Raw genomic sequence first — 14764 nt, forward strand, 5'->3', positions numbered from 1 at the left:
ACAACGCCGAATACGATTAATGTTATTCTCACCGCGTGCAGGAAAACCGGATTCAGAAATTACGGTAACTCCGACCCAAACACAGAAAATAATTATTGTATTACAAATGTTAAAAATCGCACCCCCGAAACTACAGCTTCCCCCGTTAATCCGTACCCGGACGGTGTTTATTTCTGACTAATCCAGGAGAGGATCCGTCTCCGGGTTGCGGTATTCCTACACCTGAATAACATGGCCATGCCACACTTTCTCCCCACCGTTAAAATCGTCTCGTAAGTTATACCGTAGCACTTTCTTTATTTTCGCTTCTGTAGGTATACCTATAGGCATTGAGCAGCTCTTGGAATTGAGATAAGCAATGCGAAATCCGCTACACACACGTGTACGTATGATGTGCGCGGGTATCCGTATCATGCGAATAACTATAGTGGTGTAGAGGAAAAGAGAAAAAAAATCAACGAATGAATAAATAAAACAAAATAACAACAAGAACTTCGAGGATTTAATTCGATATGTTCTACTTACCTACGACGTTTTCCTGCTGAGATTTAATCTGATATTGGCTACGGAAAATATCTGTTCAACAGAATTAATTAATTATGATCAATTCATTTAAGAATATGATAATTGTATTGTACAGTTTTATACGTTTCATTATTACACATAATAGTATGCCTTCTATTTTACAATGCATGTGATAGAAATTTTCTGAATTCAGAAATACACGGTCAGATTGAGCTGATCGTTTATTCCCGTGGGATTCTGGAGGCCGAAATTTCCTCTTCTCACGTCGGCCGAAACGTCGACACTTTCAACGACCTGCGAAAGGTAAAAATAATGATAGTAAAAAAAAATATCGACACACGTACTTCAGAAACTAATGTCGTCGTAACGTGGTACAGCTATAAATAAAACTAGGTCATATAATGTAAACATAGACGGGAAATTGCGACCAATTCGGACACCTTATCTCTGCTGCCCCCGACCTCGTCATCGTCATCCGCCGGTCTAAGGTCGTCAACATCGTCGTCGTCGTCCCAAGACAGTTTTTTTACTCTTCTAGAGACCGAGTCCTGAGGCCAGGCGGATCCCGGGGGCTGTAAGGAGTCTGGAGGGTCTACAGAGTCGTTTGAAGAATCGATAACGTGTCTCCCAATCCCGATTCCTCCTCCTCGTTGGAGCCCACCGCTTAAATTGTTTATATTCTGGACCAAACCACCCAGATTCGGGATATGGCTCGTCGCCGATAACGTCGGAGCAGCCGGAGGCACAACCAAAGGTCCTACTTTGTGTCTTCCACACAATATTTGCTGCTGAAGTGGCATTTGGCGAGCCGAAGTTACGCCTGAAAAATTAACGCACGAGTTATTAGGTAATTGTGTAATTTGCGTGATAATAACGCATCGGCATCTCCGATTCCCGATACTACAATCAATCGAAATGCCAGAGAAGACGATCAAATTAACGATTACAATTCCAGTGAATAATTTTTCAATAAAATTTTCTGAGACAATCGATGTATTATAACGCGTACTCTTGATCGTCGCTGTGTTGTAAGCGCTTTCGTTGTCGTCTCCGAATACCGGATTGTCGACGTCGTTCACAAGTTTTGGAATTCTGTCGTCCCGACGATCCTCCCCAGAAGTCTCTCCCCTGAGGGGACTCGCCCCCAGGACTCTGGGAGTCGGACTCAGCGCTGACGGGATCGGAGATTTGTCCCTGTATCCGGTACTCGACGAACTGACCGATCCGCTACTCTTCGGCCGTTTGCTAAACGAGGGAACGTTAAGAAAAATCATCCGTTGATTCGTAATGAATAACAACCGTATCCGAATTCGATAGATCGTTTTTCACTCACTGCTTGTATATGTATAGAATTAGGACGAGGATGACGACACCGAGGAGTCCCAAAACGGCCCCAAAAACTGCAACGAGAAGAACACTGCTGCCCAGCCAAGCGGGCGCAGCTCGTGCAGCGATCGGTAGAGACCCAGCGTTCGGGAGATGGACGATCACCGGCACCATGCTGGACCTGAATAAGAAATGTTCGATCGTTATCGAGGGATGATTGATCGATTGGTAAAAAAAACCCACCTGGGCGGTCGCCCAGAATCCGCTGCGATCGCGACCAACCTCGCCATGGTCCCGTTGAAAGGTCCAGGAGAAGTAAGTATCAGTTCTCCGTTATCCCGGATCTCAAACGACCTGACAAACGGACGGAAAAAAGAAATTGCTTTCAATAAATGCGATCGTGATCGTTGGAGTCTACTTTTTGGGACCTACCTGGCATCTGGCCCCCTCAAAGACAACGTCACTCTGTCACCTCTGTCGCCGTCAGCGGCCTCGAGTCTCCCTGAAAAAATCAAACCCCGATTCGGAAATGTTGTTCGCACTGGTCCAGGTATTTATTTATCATTTTAATCGTTGCTCAGCTCACCAACGATTGACCCCTGACGTAGGGTTCTGGCGTGTAGTTCGTAACGTGGATGACGAAATCGTGGTTCCCACTCGTTGACGTCTTCGACGGAAACGTTCACTCTTGAAGTATCGTTCTAAAAAAATGCGAAGAACAAATTAGGATCGTCTGTGAAAAATGTCTGATTTTTCGAAACTTGTCCTTACATGGTGTCCGTCGCTCACGTGAACTAGAAAACTATGCTGAATTCGTCTTTCGTAATCAAGAGTACCCTTGAGAATTAATTCCCCGGATCTCGTCACCGCGAATCTCTCCAGATCCTCCACAGCTCCGACGAGCCAAAATCTCAAATTCTGAGAATCAATAACGTCAAATAATCATCATTCGATGGACGTTCGTCGCGTTATCTTCATTCGTCATACTTACAGGGTCTATTTTGTTCACCCCAGCGGTGAGCAAAATGCTGCCCGGCGGTGTATTTTCTGGCACACTAGCCTGATAGTCCTTCAGAACAAATCGTACCGGAAGTCGGCCGCCTTCGGTGTGAAAATTTCAGCATTTTCATCATTTCAATCGGCAACAGATTTTCCATTTATTCCACCATTTCGAAATTCAAATAACTCACCAGCGGTTGGTCCCGCGCCGAGTCCACCGTCTCTGGAGACAACGACGGTCGCCAAGGCGTATCTGTCCGGATTGTCGATCTGCGTCGCCTTGATAACCAAAGTGGCCGGTGCGAGGAGTTCATGATCCTTCGGGATTCTCGACAACACGACATCCCCCGTTCCCGGATTTAAGGTGAGGAATGAAACGGCGCCTCCAGCCGCGCCTTGTAGTGAATATCGAACCGGTGAATTTATTCCAGTGTCCTGATCGACCGCGCGAATCGGGGCGGGAGAAACAAGCAACACCATTTCCTGTGGGAATTATTGTAATGTCATCGACCCCGATTTTGATCTTGCTAATTAATTAGTGATCGGTAGTACTGCGGAGGCGACTTTTCTTACGGTTTTCGCCGAACTTGGAATTATTAGTTTGTACTGATCGTTGAGAAACGCTGGATTCTGATCGTCCGCGTCGATCACGTTCACCATTAACACCGTGTCTGATGTCTGCGGAGGATTTCCCTGGTCCTGAGGAGTCGAGGAAAAATAATAGATAAAAAAAAACTAGCGAACATGATCTTGAGATTTTATTTCGTATAATCACCGTACAAACCTGAGCGTGAATCCCCACGGAAAAATTACTCAGAGTCTCATAATCCAGAGGTTTTCTAAGCACCAACGTTCCCTCCAGTGCGTTTACGAAAACGAAGTAGTCCTGTCAGGATAATTTTATTAATAGTCTCAAAATTAGTAATCATCAATGTCCGTACTTTATCTATTTTCCCCTCATTTGCGTTCGTTAATTTTAGGTTTCATATTCCGATAAACCGAAAACCTGGCAATTTAATCGTGTATTCTATGTACCTGCAGCATGAGTCGTTCCCCCTGGACGAAAACTGCTGGCTGCAGGATAAATTTTGAGAATCTAGGACGTTTTTCAAAATCTCTGCAGATACCGTGTATCTGTTTTAAGCGAGATATACTCACAGCATGTGGTCCAGGCAGCACGGAATATTCCACCGTGGAATATGGTCCAGGTTGATCAGCGTCGACGGCTCGAACGCCCTGAAGGACTCGCGTCCCGACTACGGTGACCTGAAATCAGTAGAAATAAAATAATAAACCGTGAAGAGAAGGCGGCTGATTTTCAGGTACCCGAATGCGGATGATTTTTACCTCGGAAATGTTGAGAACGTAAGGCGCGTTGATAAATTGTGGAGCGTTGTCGTTTGCGTCAGTGACCCGGATGTTTACAGGAATTACGAAACCCTGCAGGATGCGAGAAATTTAATGGCGGCGGAGATTCGGTGAGGGTAAATAAAGTTTATTTACTCGGTAGCGCCTAGATTACGATTAGGTAACGCGAGAAACGGATGAAAAAAATTAAATTTCTCCGTCATTACCGGATCGTGCGTGTGTCTCCGCTCGCAAATGACGTTGACGTATACGCTGGCGGGTCCTTCGACGCCCTCTTTATCGAGCGGCCTGGTTAGGGTGAGATTCTTCGATCCGGGATAAATCGCAACGGGGCTATCCCGCTCTTTCAGTCTCAATTCGATGTCCCCTTGGGTCCCCGATTCTCCCGGGGACACGGGATCCCCGATCACACCGATCACTCCCACGACTGCACCCACCTCCGCTTCCTCCCCGACGAAAAGGTGCGCCGCCGTTGCACCGTTTTCCAAAAAACATCGCGTGTCCCGAATCACTGTTGGAAAAATTCATCCATTTTTCCATCTCTACTTCTTCCGATTCACAACTTGAGATATTGCGGAAATCGAAATTATAGTTCGCATCTAGAATATATAACTGGAGTATTTGACACATTTCCTCGTGTGTTGTCTCTCAAACAGGAGAATCAGACCATTCTATGCCCTCCGGCGCATGATGGAAGTAAATGAAATTAAAAAAAAAAAAAAAAAAAAAAAAAAAAACTGCAGAGTTAGAAAAAAGTGTGCTGAAACGTGAAAATATAATCGCACGAAATACATAAATTGGCAGTTACAGCTGTAATGAAGCCATATTCAGCTATATACCTATACATCCACGAGACTATAAACGCATCGAAGATCCTTTCACATACGGTGAAATTGAACGTATATAACATATACATAAATTAATGCATATCGCACACAGATGTACGAAAGCTACAGAGCGAGTCGAGGGCTCAGGTATTCATTCGCCTGTGTGTACGTACGTACGTCGTACATACCTGTGCAAGCACGTATTGTATCGGGGTACGCGTACATATTTAGTGTATGTACATAGGTATGTAATAATATGATCACGTTTAGCTTTCAAGTAGGGTATACATGTAAGTACAAGCATATATTGTACATATCGTATAGCTCCAGAGAATTATTATCGTATATATTTCTTTATTTTTCATTATTTTAAAAATTTTCCTCCAGTTCCTATATGTGTACAAAAGAATGTGTGCGCATACGTTTGTATGTGATCTACGTATATAAAATCCACCTATATACGTGGATATGTACGTATGTATTGCATTCGCGGTTCCTTGGAGCGAACTTCCGGGCAAGGCTCGCTGCCTGTATAGCTGTATAAAAGCCGGTAAAGGTAATTTCTTATGTACGGCGATGCCTATAATTTTGCATTGAAACATGTACACCGAAAAAAAAAGAATTCACCCACCCGTTCCAACGAATAATGATGACGATAATTTAAGATTTTCGTTTTGTCTATGAGTCAGTTTCGATATAGGTCCCCCAATGATGTGAGAACAAGAAATGATATGATCAAAAATGTACTCGAAGAAAATGTAGAAAAAATCATTTTCGTTTTTGGAAAAATCGAATAACGAAAAAGAAACTTACATTGAGCGTTGGCGTGGATGTTATCTGTCGGTCCGGTGACCAGTCGACTTTGAATAATTAGTAGCTGCGTAATTATAATTTTAATTATAATTTCTATCTCCATATTATCTTAATATGTATTCGATCAACTTCATCTGCAGATGATTTCCTCCTTTTTCTGCATCGATAGGCTGCACCGCCAAAATACACCTTTTCTCATTCATCTGCGCACTCGGAAAATAAAACCATGTCATTTTTAATTGACATACAATGGAATATATTTAATTGAAAACAAATGCAATGAGATGAAAGAGGCGTAAAACGAAAAAGAAAAAACTTACTAACTAAGGGAAACGAAAACAATCGCTTACATGCATATACTCGTACATTTGTGTGTGTGTCATTATATGTTACGAGTGGTATATACTTTTTAGTAGGTATGATATGGTATACATATAAGACGCGTGGGTAGAAAGCATGCTAGAGAAACTTTTGTTACCCGCATGCACAAATTAAATTCGTATAAGGTGTATAATGATAAAGATCTATATCGAATCTTTACATTGCGGAAAATGTTCGATGAATTAAAAAAAGCAAAAGAAAAGAATTATTTTCCATTCCACGATCGGAAATGAACAAAGCAAATATAATATTTAACAAATAAAAATTATTCAACCGATTCGTTGTACATCACATAAAATGAAACTCTTGTTTGGCCGTACTGTATTTTACATAATCGATATCGTTTCAGAGTGACAGAAAATAGATGAAAAAGAAATAATTCGCACTTGTCGCCTTTTCTCTTTCATTTTCTCTCTTCTTAATACTCACTACGTCAAAATGCAGGTGAAGGTTTTTGAATTCTCGATAGCATCCATGTGCAGAAAAAAGTTGTAAAAAATTCACTCATATCGTCATTATTATATACAGTCATAAAACAATTAATCACGATAGTGATTGATCGATTAATTATTTTATTTTCTTTTTTCCATTCACCGTATGAAAACTGCACAATTGTAATTATCTGTAGGTGCACATTCTTATCTTAGTACATACACAGTATTGTAGGGACAGCACTTTAATTTTAAGGAGGTACATTTGAATTCATGATTTTTTGTTTGCTCTTGTTTTTTATTGATTTTCTTCATTATTTGAAGAAACAAAACTTAATCATTGAATTTAATTAAAAATAATTTTTGACTCGCCGATTAAATTTAATGTTTTTTTCTATCCCTTTGTCGAACAGATCAAAACGCGGACTTCTTAGCGGCTGGACGACGGCTAACTCATCGTGGCGATCGCGATGGTTATAGTTTTGTAAAACAATATTATAACGGGAGAGACTGCGGCACGAAGCGGAGGGATATTATACCCTATATAGCCATGGTAGAAATAAATGTGTAACGTTAAGTGCAGCGGGTAGACGCACAGGCGTTTGTAAAACCTGCAAACCTGCTGCAGGAGGAGGTGAAATATCGAAAGGGGGAGAACTATATACGAAACGAAACGAACCAACGAAACTCCGAAACGTAACACCAGCTGAGGAATATCCAGGAGACAGGAAGTCGTACCTGCTATCTACTACCAACCAACTCCCATAATACAAACGACGACAGGTGTGCGGCATGGTCATGCCGTTCAAAACTATCAAGAAGAGGGCCCAGAAAATTATCGTTGTCATTATTGTTATCCTTATTGTTATTATTTTCACTACAACGTCATACCCTGCAGTACCTCTACGATGTGAGGCACGTTTCGATAATCCTATACGATGCAGAGTTACGTTACTTTTCATTTTTTGAAATTTGAAAATCGCAACTTATCATTTTGCGTAACAGAAACCGAACACCGATTCTGTCGTTTTCCATCCTTGAACTTTAGATTTTATTATTGTTTTATTTTTTTATTCGTTCGCGCCTCGGAGCTGGGCAGGTGTGTTTTATTTCTTTCTCACGGTGTGCAAAGGCCGGTTTAACTTGTATATAGCGGTTTGAGGAAAAAAAATGGAAGCAAAGTATGAAAAAAAGAAGAGATACATTTAAGATCGGGAAGGAGGAAACGGATCAATCGTTTTCTTCCATTACTTCACGGTTTGATGATTATTCTTCAACGATTTATCTCGTGCACTTTATACGTACACTGTACCTAGAAAGGACGCGGATCGGTTGGCCGAAATTGAGAGATCAGAGTATAAAACGAGATCAAAAATAAGAGGAAAAAATCAACCATGGCAAGAATCACTCTAATTTCTAAATCGCGAATTTTATAGAATAAACGGATTAACCCGATTCCCATGACCTTAGAGGATGGTCCTCTTATTATCGTTGCTGTTATTATTATTATTATTATTGTTGTTGTTCTTTTTATTATTATCATTGTGCGTGTTAATTTAAACGCCATTTATATACCAGATAAGTACATTGTGGAAATGAAAGGAGAAAAAAAAAATTTACGGACAGTGAGTCACTGCGGGCCAGGTGAGGTACACCATTACTAATATAGCAATAGTTGCCGCTCGTTGAAGTTGAAGTTCCCTGCGTTTTATTTAATGGTGAAAAAAAAACAATCAGGTTTTGTCTAGAAGTCATGTACGCATATAGGTATATGTATATATTTAGATTACAATTGTTATGTGGGTCACACGGATAAAATTTACAATATTCATGGAAGACGACTTAATTAAAGCGTCTCTGTCTACTTGGAAACCATCTTCTGAAAGAATCTCGCGAATGCGCCTCGTAAGCACCTATGGTGTCTTCTTCGTTAATCCATATATCTATGTGTTGTTACTCGCTACTATTATAATTACGTACATATTATGCACTGACGGACACGTAGCTCGAGGTATGAAATCTTCTATCGAATATATCGCTCTCATTGCCATCAGCTATGTACGCACGTTTACTTGTACACAACTTTCCACGTTTTCTCATCAAATATGGATCAATTGTTTCTCTCGAAGACACCACAATGCAAGTCCATAAAATTAAAAACGGGAATACACATCAGACGAAAAGAAAGTGACGACGACTATCATTTACTATACGTGCATATGTAGATGTAACGTACATTGGAAGTAAAATTTTCGAACATTTACGTTACGTGGAATTCTGATCTGATCATGGCGATAGTGAGTGATGATGATAATAACAATAGTACAGTGATAATAATGACGACGATAATAACTATGTACGTCAGTGTTATGGGTGGATCGTGTTTAGCGGGTTTATGTGTACTATAAGATTGGAATAGCGTGACGTTCGGACGTTTCTGGAACGCGAAATACAAGGATCTCAGATTTAGTTTACACTCTAGCTGATATAACGATCGAGGAAATGTTCTGCACAAAGGTACGTTAGATTTTGTCTGTGTTATCAAGTCACTTGGATACCATATACCCCACTACAATCTCCTGATAAAGTAATATTGACGATTTTCCAACTTTTACTCTCAAAATTTTCAATCAATCGTGCATGGGATGAAAAATCAATGAACGATTGAATGAATAAGATTAAAAACGCAAAAAATCAAACAAAATTAGTGAAATTCGTGTAACTCTTTTCAATCACCTCACAATAGGTATAACAATTATTTATTGATACAACAATCGCCAGTATACGTGAAATATAGCGGTATTCATATACATATGCAATATTAATTAAAGCGCATGTACGGTTCATAATCACGAGTCTACATATGTAATATACCCACATATATTGATATTATGTATATTCTAGAAAATTATACAAACAACATTTACATTAATATTATATTATTTTAATCATTAATATAACAACAACAACAATATTATTCAACAGATCATCTATACACGGTTATCATATTGTGAGGTATAATTTACACTCTAGTTTGATTATTTTTTCTGTTTGCGAAATGTGTTTCTCTCTTTGTTTTAATATTGTACACGTAGCTACAGTACCGGTGTTCCATTCCACTGGATCTGAGCGTCTTGCCACCTGAGAATACAATCGGCACTATTCATTAATTTGTTACTTTACTAAACGGTCAAAGAATTAAATAAAATTACTTGGTGTGGATTAGTTTTTCTAGCGGGGTAGTCGCCACGTCGACAATCTGCTCCTGCATATCCCTAGGGACTCGGCTATCGGGCAAATTGTTGGCTCCAGCCGACGCGATGTCGCGTGAATTAACGGCTCGAGTATCGACGGTCAAGGTAACGTTGCTACCACTAGTTGTGTAGTAATGAATTTCAAACCTGCGTTAAAATAACAATGATAATTATGAATAATTAGAAACGTAAGGGAGATGAAATTCACCTTCTTTCCGCATGGTAGTTGCGAAGGAGTTCACGGTTGGTGTTGAACAGAACTCCAAAATGACCCTGGCAAAGGGTCACCCAAATTGGAAGGCTTGGCGTTTTCAGTCTCGATCCAGGTTGCCTGCTCACTCCTCCGGCAACTTCACCGTCGTGTACCAAAATTCCGACTTCACTCCTCGTCAAAACCCCCCATCGAGGAATCGCCTGAAATTCATGCCTCGAGTAAGGTGTGTCTGCGTTTTTCTTGTTCGCATTTATTTTACTTGATTCATGTCTGATATCGTACGTAGGTGTTTTCGTCGCCAACGTGGAGTACGCCGTTATGAAGGTGAGGAGAGCAGCGTCCCGTGAGCAAAAGAATGACTATGCTCACGGGTCCTTCTTCAGGACATCCGGGAAGGATCGAAGTACGTGGATCTTCCAGGTCATTACGTATGCTGAAAAAGTAAGACGTAGTGTTTTTTCATTCTATTTCCTTTCTCCCGTTACTTTTTCAAACATTCATTCTATCTTTACCGGGCTATCCCTCTCGAAAGAACTGCACTGTATAAAAGGATTATCGCACCTGGTCCCCCTTCGTCCTGGAACTGAAAATTGAGTGAGGACTTTTGGTATCCTGCAGACATATTTTGAAAATGAACGAATCGTATGCGTGAAAATGATTATTTTGATTAAAATCAATTTACCAAGTAAAGATACCGCTTGACGAATATCTGAAGGTCATCGAGATTCGAGAACTCGAAAACGTGGAGCTGGGGGTTCGGAAGACAAAGGAAAAGCAATCGTTCTATTAATATCAGCCTCCAATTTCCGGCAGATCAAACGATATACATATAATTGAAAAATACCGTTTCCGTAATGCCGTCCTGGAAATACTGACTACTGTGCTGAACGTAAGGAATATCCTGGGGGAGAACGACGATCGCTTTTGGCGATGTTATCCCAAAATTGGCCGTATCCCCCTGTGAATGATTGATGGTGGCGTCGGCGGATCCGCATCTCCATATAACTTCGGCGATCGAAAGGCTTAGGACTTCCACCTGCCGTTCGTGATTCGGCTTCAACAACCTGCAGAATATCATCCGTACCTTGAATAAACCGATTCGGTTCTTCCAAACGATATCGTCGGTAAACTTACGTCTCCGCGGGCGTGAGCACGGATGAATTCCCGGCGGCGATCGTACCACCGGTTATGACTCGCTTCAACGACGGAGTGTTCTTGAATAGAAAATGCTTCAACATCACAGCTTGGACCGCGGTCACGAGACTTCTCGTCGAATTTCTAGCCGCTCTTATTCCGAACGCCATCGCTTGACCCCCGGCCCTCAATGTCAAACCCGTTCGGGACCACTCGCCTCTCGGAGGATTAGCGCAGGATCCGAAAACCACCTGCCTCAGCGCCTGTTCGAAGATTATAAGGTCAGATCGAAGGTCACGAGCCCGTTTCCGGAGGTGAGCGAGGTAATAATCACCATGCACATTTCTCCGTCGATGGGCGTACCACCGGTTACGGGAACCTTTGCCAGAGTCCTGTTGCTCCTCGGGTACAGGACCCGCTCTTGAAATCGGTAATTGAATAAAATTTGTCATTTACAATTCGTAATTATTACTACGCTACGGGTGGCGAGTATCTTATACGATTTTGGAAAACCATACGATTTATATAATGGGATCGGTCTCGAATTTTCATAAATCCTTACTCGGTACTCCGGTAGATAATTGTAGTCGCTCCAGCCCGATCTCACCTGAACACCGCGGAATGATGTTCCTTAATTACGTGACCATACGAAAGGTATGGCGGAAAAAGTTAATCATCCGAGTTAGTGTCGTCCTTTTGTTGAGAGGCAAGAGATGTGTAAGTATAAATACAAGGTTTTAAGATGTACAAAAAATTCGTGATACGGTTGAAAACTGGAATGTCAAAAAAGGAGAGAAAACAAAAATTTCTTTCGTTAAGAATTTTGCTCGATTTTTGCAAACACACCTCCGTCCCTTGGAAGTTGATAAGTAGCCGAAGTAACAATCCGTTCCAAGTGATGTTATCGCGCCGATTGTAATCACGAGTAACGAAAAGCTCGGTTTTATATACCCGATTCCAAGGTACGGCGTATATGCAAAACTAATAGTGCACATATTTTATACCTATAATTTCTACACGAAATACGAATCAGAATCGATAAACGAATTGACGACGACGAACGATATGCACACGACGATCTCGGTCGTGTTAGTACCTACATAATTTCCACCGCTGCAGCAAGTGAACCAATCAGGACCGTGTGAAAATCACCTTATGCACCGCAACGTGTAACGTTATTATCTGTTAAGTTTCGACGTATGACCTAGTAAAGTCTTGAAATATGATAGGATCATTTAATTAGGACTCCTGCTCGCGTATCGGCAGAGCCTTGCACCGCCTCGTAATTTACCGAACACCAATTTTAAAGGGCTTGCAAAAGTAGCCTACGAGTGCTAAAAATGTTGCCTGATTGTTTTTATAGATCTTATATTTAGAAATTAAAGTTGATCTTTTTAAAACTTCGATGAAAGTGTTACAGGTAATTTACAATGCATGGTTTAGCGTGCTTCCGAGCAATAACATACCTGCACTCTGTACGACACAATGTGTCTGAAATCCCACGTGCGACTCACGATTGTTGTAAGAAAGAAAAAAAAAGCAAGAAATGGGTGAGTAAGAGAGAAAAAAAATATATGTTGAACAATGTAAAAGATTTGAAAATATTTCGCGCGTGATCGCGTGTTGCAATAATTTTTCCGCCACCTTAAATACCGAGCGAACAATTTATAGTCTTGGAAACTTCAGTTATTTATAAGGAGTAAAGAAAGAAAAAAGACATGGCGTCGAACCCCAACCTGGTATCATTTTTACAATATAATGCAATCGTCGAGCACACTCGATAAATTGTTTAATTAGAGAATAAATAATGTAAAATTGGTTTTCCAAAGTTACCCGCGGATGATAATTTTTATTATTATACGTATATTCACATATCAATTACGTACCTCTGTCTCTGGGATAAGTTGGTTTATCTCTTGTCGATTCACGCTGCAAAATATGCTGCTTCAGAGAATTATTTCCTCCGGATTTAGAGGGTGGAGGAATCGCACCCCTGATCTGATCGTTGGTCTCCGTAGTTCGATCAACGCTCATTTTCAATTGAATCGTTTATTGAAATTATTTGAAATTAATCGGAGGACGTGTGGAGAATGGGATGGATCGTTGTTCAGAAATAACGGATTTTTACAACCATTGAAATAGTTTTGGTAAGATTATATTGAAAAAAGAATAAGGGTAGAAGCGTATTATGTTGAAAAGAGAATATGAAGATGATGTTACGTAATCTAAAATTTCAAACGATTTAAGTAGAGGAAATTCCAACGATAGATTTTAATAGGATTTATATTCGTTGAAAGTTATTAAATGTCTCAACGGCTGCACTATACCAATTACATTTATACATAAGGCGCAGCGGATTATGAGGTGAACCCGCCGACTTCCAGGGCGTGGAATTCTTGACTGACAGGCCCGCCCAAACCACGCGGCTTCGATATACGTATAGAAAATGGGGTAACAATTACCAAGGCTTTCCAACCCCTAGCATATAAGTTCAGAAACTCTCGCAGCTATGTGAGGGTGTAAAGTATCGTACATCTGCGTAGTGGTTCGTGAAAAGATTTCTTCGCTTTTTTTTTACCTCCACTTTCTTTTTTACACGCTACTCTTTCAAGGTCGGTACAAGAATAGTGACGCGATGGATCGGATTTCAAGAATCGAGTAACGTCCGCAGATTCGATACGTATGGAAAATCGAAAATTTGGGAACGGATTCATTGCTTTTTAGAGATGAATCCTGAATTCCAGCGTTCTTTGACCGACTATTTTGGATTCTGTGATATTTGACGAAAAGAAAGAGCAAAACTATAGACACCGTGTTTTTTGGAAACTGTAAGCTGCAGCCTCGCAACCTCAATTTTTTGGTTTTTTTAATCCCTCGTGTGACTTTTGAACTAGATTCCTATGTAACTGATCCGAAGCCTTAAAATTGGCAGGTAAAATGAGGAATTTTCATCGTCTTTTAAGGATAAGTTCAGATTATCAGGGAGGTATCTATAATTGCAGGCAATCAGATATATCTGCTCAATGCAAACTTCGGATCGGTAACATACGTCTGTATGTAGATATATACTTTTTGCTACTTCTCGGCACGCAATCCTGGGAGTTTTGTGCATCGCAAACTTAACATCGCCATCGCCATCGCCATCGCCATCACTTCATATACCACAGGGTATTATAATGTACATGCATAGGTATACGAGTACACCTATCATACGTGGGTAGAACATATAACACATATAATATATTTTATATATATATATATATATATATGTAGGTATCTAACTACGTAAGAGAGCTGTTAATAGAGAGGGATTTCTAGTGCCAGGTGCGAACTACAATAGCTTCCCTGATATTGGCTCACCTGTGCCAAACCCTCCACCCCTAAAATTAAAACTCCGTGTTACACAGATGATCGATTACTCCCACGCCTCTTTGATCGAGCGGTTAATTACGTCGGAAACCTGGGAATTACAGAAGCGGATACAGAACGTCT

The 14764-nt window shown here is 40.8% G+C and overlaps 2 protein-coding genes and 1 long non-coding RNA gene across 9 annotated transcripts; 1 reads left to right on the forward strand and 2 right to left on the reverse strand.

Annotated features, from left to right (window-relative positions):
- Nucleotides 1-611: 611 nt before the first annotated feature.
- LOC105691814 (protocadherin Fat 4) lies at nucleotides 612-7432 on the reverse strand. 3 transcript variants are annotated; one of them, XM_020855740.2, is made up of 17 exons: nucleotides 7350-7432; nucleotides 5859-6061; nucleotides 4425-4729; nucleotides 4198-4290; nucleotides 4009-4116; nucleotides 3635-3736; nucleotides 3424-3549; nucleotides 3042-3333; nucleotides 2843-2952; nucleotides 2623-2769; nucleotides 2438-2552; nucleotides 2284-2353; nucleotides 2095-2205; nucleotides 1859-2032; nucleotides 1535-1770; nucleotides 966-1345; nucleotides 612-819 (listed from the first exon to the last, which is right to left on the reverse strand). In XM_020855740.2, the coding sequence occupies exons 2-17, from the start codon at nucleotides 5959-5961 to the stop codon at nucleotides 715-717; spliced, it is 2577 nt and encodes an 858-aa protein (XP_020711399.2). In that variant the 5' UTR covers nucleotides 5962-6061; nucleotides 7350-7432; the 3' UTR covers nucleotides 612-714. The 3 variants fall into 3 exon arrangements, with proteins under 3 accessions (XP_020711399.2, XP_020711397.2, XP_020711398.2); XM_020855738.2 differs by lacking the exon at nucleotides 7350-7432 and adding an exon at nucleotides 6669-7322; XM_020855739.2 differs by lacking the exon at nucleotides 7350-7432 and adding an exon at nucleotides 6669-7322 and having other exon boundaries at nucleotides 5859-6068.
- Nucleotides 7433-7808: 376 nt separating this feature from the next.
- On the forward strand, nucleotides 7809-10947 carry LOC110117355. Of its 2 annotated transcripts, none has more exons than XR_002305992.2 (5): nucleotides 7809-9187; nucleotides 9897-10029; nucleotides 10109-10361; nucleotides 10425-10579; nucleotides 10671-10947. It is a non-coding gene; the product is annotated as an uncharacterized LOC110117355 (long non-coding RNA). The 2 variants fall into 2 exon arrangements; XR_007277354.1 differs by having other exon boundaries at nucleotides 10151-10361.
- On the reverse strand, nucleotides 9413-14651 carry LOC105691813 (inactive ubiquitin carboxyl-terminal hydrolase MINDY-4B). 4 transcript variants are annotated; one of them, XM_020855768.2, is made up of 10 exons: nucleotides 13159-14651; nucleotides 11607-11692; nucleotides 11273-11535; nucleotides 10983-11202; nucleotides 10821-10886; nucleotides 10651-10721; nucleotides 10421-10571; nucleotides 10133-10338; nucleotides 9883-10071; nucleotides 9413-9811 (listed from the first exon to the last, which is right to left on the reverse strand). In XM_020855768.2, the coding sequence occupies exons 1-10, from the start codon at nucleotides 13304-13306 to the stop codon at nucleotides 9766-9768; spliced, it is 1446 nt and encodes a 481-aa protein (XP_020711427.1). In that variant the 5' UTR covers nucleotides 13307-14651; the 3' UTR covers nucleotides 9413-9765. The 4 variants fall into 4 exon arrangements, with proteins under 4 accessions (XP_020711427.1, XP_020711431.1, XP_020711428.2 ...); XM_020855772.2 differs by lacking the exon at nucleotides 13159-14651 and adding an exon at nucleotides 11835-12228; XM_020855769.2 differs by lacking the exon at nucleotides 13159-14651 and adding an exon at nucleotides 12119-12210 and having other exon boundaries at nucleotides 11273-12045.
- Nucleotides 14652-14764: the final 113 nt, after the last annotated feature.

The sequence above is a fragment of the Athalia rosae genome, chromosome 3, assembly GCF_917208135.1.
Source record: "Athalia rosae chromosome 3, iyAthRosa1.1, whole genome shotgun sequence".
Classification (NCBI taxonomy): Eukaryota; Metazoa; Arthropoda; class Insecta; order Hymenoptera; family Athaliidae; genus Athalia; species Athalia rosae.

Coding starts and splice junctions, on each gene's coding strand:
- LOC105691814 (XM_020855740.2), bottom strand. CDS start 5,961: ATGGAGATAGAAATTATAATTAAAATTATAATTACGCAGCTACTAATT. Junction 4,117..4,197: donor ACGTTCTCAACATTTCCGAG/GTAAAAATCATC, acceptor TACTGATTTCAG/GTCACCGTAGTCGGGACGCG. Junction 2,033..2,094: donor GATTCTGGGCGACCGCCCAG/GTGGGTTTTTTT, acceptor TTTCTTATTCAG/GTCCAGCATGGTGCCGGTGA.
- LOC105691813 (XM_020855768.2), bottom strand. CDS start 13,306: ATGAGCGTTGATCGAACTACGGAGACCAACGATCAGATCAGGGGTGCG. Junction 11,203..11,272: donor GTGCTCACGCCCGCGGAGAC/GTAAGTTTACCG, acceptor GATATTCTGCAG/GTTGTTGAAGCCGAATCACG. Junction 10,722..10,820: donor TCAAGCGGTATCTTTACTTG/GTAAATTGATTT, acceptor CTCAATTTTCAG/TTCCAGGACGAAGGGGGACC.